The sequence below is a fragment of the Penaeus monodon genome, chromosome 19, assembly GCF_015228065.2.
Source record: "Penaeus monodon isolate SGIC_2016 chromosome 19, NSTDA_Pmon_1, whole genome shotgun sequence".
Classification (NCBI taxonomy): Eukaryota; Metazoa; Arthropoda; class Malacostraca; order Decapoda; family Penaeidae; genus Penaeus; species Penaeus monodon.
In genome coordinates this window covers 47,723,232-47,726,500 of record NC_051404.1, presented here as the reverse complement: position 1 = coordinate 47,726,500, position 3,269 = coordinate 47,723,232, and the positions used below count along the sequence as shown (strand labels likewise).

General features: G+C 30.2%; 1 protein-coding gene across 1 annotated transcript in view; it reads left to right on the top strand.

Annotated features, from left to right (window-relative positions):
- LOC119585277 (mpv17-like protein) overlaps nucleotides 1–1,670 on the top strand; it is a 2,646-nt gene extending 976 nt beyond the window's left edge. The window contains exons 2-3 of the mRNA XM_037933951.1: nucleotides 123–254; nucleotides 522–1,670. Of these exons, the coding sequence (XP_037789879.1) occupies nucleotides 123–254; nucleotides 522–692 (303 nt within the window). The 3' untranslated portion in view covers nucleotides 693–1,670. The remainder of the gene's footprint in view (nucleotides 1–122; nucleotides 255–521) is intronic.
- Nucleotides 1,671–3,269: the final 1,599 nt, after the last annotated feature.

Here is a 3,269-nt window from a genome sequence, read left to right as displayed (position 1 = left end):
CATTTATCCATGCAGTGAGAGGAATCTTGAAGTAATTGCTTATAAAGATCACTCCAAATTTATTATGTTCTAAAAATATTCAAAGAGATCAGCCCTTGAAAACATTAATTACACATTTTCAGGCATATATCGAACAGTTCACGTGGGCTCCGTTCGCGTACGCAGAATTCTACTTATGCATTAACTTCATGGAAGGAAAAACATTGGATGAGTGTTTACATGAATGTCGCTCAAAAATACCCCCAACATGGAAGGTTAGTTCTAAAATTAATTTGTTATTGTGTGTATTTGGCTTGTGAAATAATGTTGGTATGGAATTTCATGCGGAGTTATATGTTTAGTTTTTGTATATTTTTTGGTTCATTAAATGTTGCTGGTCTTTGTATGTTGAATTAGGTGTCTTGATTAAAATGCAGGTTTACTGATGTCATCTGTAATGATGTCCTTTTTATGATGTAGGATAAGAAAAGAGAGCAATTAATTTTATGGATATATATTTGATATTCATACCTACCTTCCAGATTGGTTTTTGTGTGTGGCCTGTGATTCAGACGGTGAACTTCTGGGTAATACCTCTGAAGCACCGAGTCTCTTTCGTTGGCTTCTTTTCTTACATATGGAATACTTTTCTTTCATATATGCATCATTACAAAATAGAAAGAAGCGAAGGTAGCAGCTGTGGTGAGATCTAATAGATGAAATTAAAGATTTTACCCAATGTTTGTTATGATGTAAAAATTTGAGTTTTAACAATGTTTTACTGGTTAATGCTAAACTAATCTCAGACTTTGGTAAGAAGAAAATGTACTATATTTTCACTGACTGAATTAAGATTAGTTGCAAAAACCATGGCATAAACTCATTATTTACATCTTTTGGAAAAAAATATCATTGTCATAGATCCCTAATTTTTGATAAACCAAATATATATTGTGACAATCTTCCATACCTGTCAGGTTCATAAACTAGGGTATAGATTGAGTAGCAGAGGTAATTTTTGTGCAGGAAGGGTCACTGCATCGATAGAGATTGATATATTTTATCATAGAAACAAGAGTTGTTGAAGTTATATGTGGATAGAGTTTAAGTATGAGGTAACTATATATATGTAAAGTGTTGTATTAATCAGGGTCTGATTTTTTTTTCCCCTAGAAATGTTAGAGAGAGTAAGATAAGCAGAAAATTTCCTGCGAAGTGTTGAGTTCAATTCTAGCCCCCATTGTCACCCTAAGCAGGTAATGGTACATTTCTTATAAGCTTAATTCATCTGCAAAAATTGTTGAGCATTTTTTTCTTTTTCTTAGAGTACTTCTTTTACTTCAAATATGTGTTTCCATATATTTTCGGGCTCTAGTACTGGTTGTTTTCATTTTATAAACATCATGCATGTTAACAGAGATTTTATTTATTGCATAGTTTAATAGACATTAATGAGATATTTTATTACAGAGTGAAATACATATATTTTTAATGATATTTATATTATATTTAACTTACTAGATATGTAAATTGGAGTTGACTATATTTATTGTGAACATGTAATTTATCTAATGAAATTTTGGCATTCAGTGCCATCAGGTTAGTGATTTATTGTGTGATAATTGTATAATTTTGTTTGTTGTTGAATTATGGAGTTGTTGTATCTAAATAAAATTGATACAATGTAGGAAGTACAGCATTTTATTAATAATTATAAATTCCTCTCTAATTTAGCATGGCTGTTATCTCTCAACTCGAACATTTCTGTAGATTGTAAAACTTAGAAAATTATTGAAGGAGGGGAAATTTTGAAGACATCCATACGTCCACATGTGCTGAGGTGTAATAGCAACCCTGCAATACTTTATTGTAGGCATATTCCTTTTTTTACTTTTTTATTTTGTCATCATCCAAATGACATAATTTTTTCAGATGTTCATAAGCAATATGAACAAAATAGGAGATAAGGTTACCTTAAACGAAAAGATCATCTGTGTTTTAGGCAGGTAAAATTGAAACAATTTTTTTTTTTATTGTTTTTAAACTTTCATATTGTTAATTACACAACATTACAACTTAAGCTAATTAATATACAGACATTCAAATAGACATAAGGCACGTTTACATGGCTGTTATAGAACAGAGGAAAATTAAATGGGAATATATATCTGTGAGTCAAGAAAACTGACCATATATTCAAGAATATAATAATATTCTATAGTTCTATAATACATTTGGTAATGTATACTAGGATTACCTGCTTGTTGATGTGTGCAATAGTACTTTATTTACAGAGAAATTATTACACAGCTTTTTTAATACATCGCCAAAGTTGACATTTGATAAAAAGAAAAATACATGAATAACAATATAACGATAATAACCACCATAGGACCTCATACTGTTTGGTTAATTACAACTAAATAGCCAAGTAAAGGAAACACTTTGAAGTTCAAATCTCCAAATAATTAACAACTTTTTTTTCCAATACTCATGTCACAAAGTATCCCAAATAAAGTAATATATTAACCTTAATAGTTAAATTAATGAGAATGCTATGTACAAGATGAATTCAGTGTGAATACCTAAGTACAGCTCGTGACTGCACCTAGCCAGTTGATTTTTAACTCTCGTTTACATACTATGAAAGTATAAACAAACCTGTTACGAAAACCACAATACTGCAATAAGTTGGTGTCGGAAACCCAGGAGCTTAACAAAGTCTCTAACAAAAGCCTCTTGGTTTCCTGAGCATTATAACCATCTTCAAGGTATTGGTTATTTGCAGTTGGTTTAAAGTAACAGTAACAGATTTCTGATGACATGGTATGAGAGGCAGATAGTGGAAGTGGAAGTGCATTTATAATAAACATTTTTATTTATAAGAATCTTTAAGGGAAAATGATTAAAAATATTATGAACAGATATTTAAACAGGGTTTGAGTGCTTCATTTTGGTGTCTTTGTACTAAAAATCTAGACATTGGATCTTTGAAATAAGTGATGTATTCTGCGTCTCTTTTCAAAGAATGAGAACCACTTCTGTAGACAAGTTTTTTTTTTATTTACAAAATAATAATATATTTTGTTTCTTAATGGTACAGTAGCAAATTTAAAGAAACTGAAACTACAACTGCAGTTCAATATCACATCAAAACAACATCCATATACACAAGTAACAGAAAAAAGAAAATAAAAATGTTCATTATCTCCAATTTTCATAAATACCCATACTGATTCAGCTAATGATGAATAATTCAGGAGAGTGTTTAAAAGCTGAATTCTGCTGTA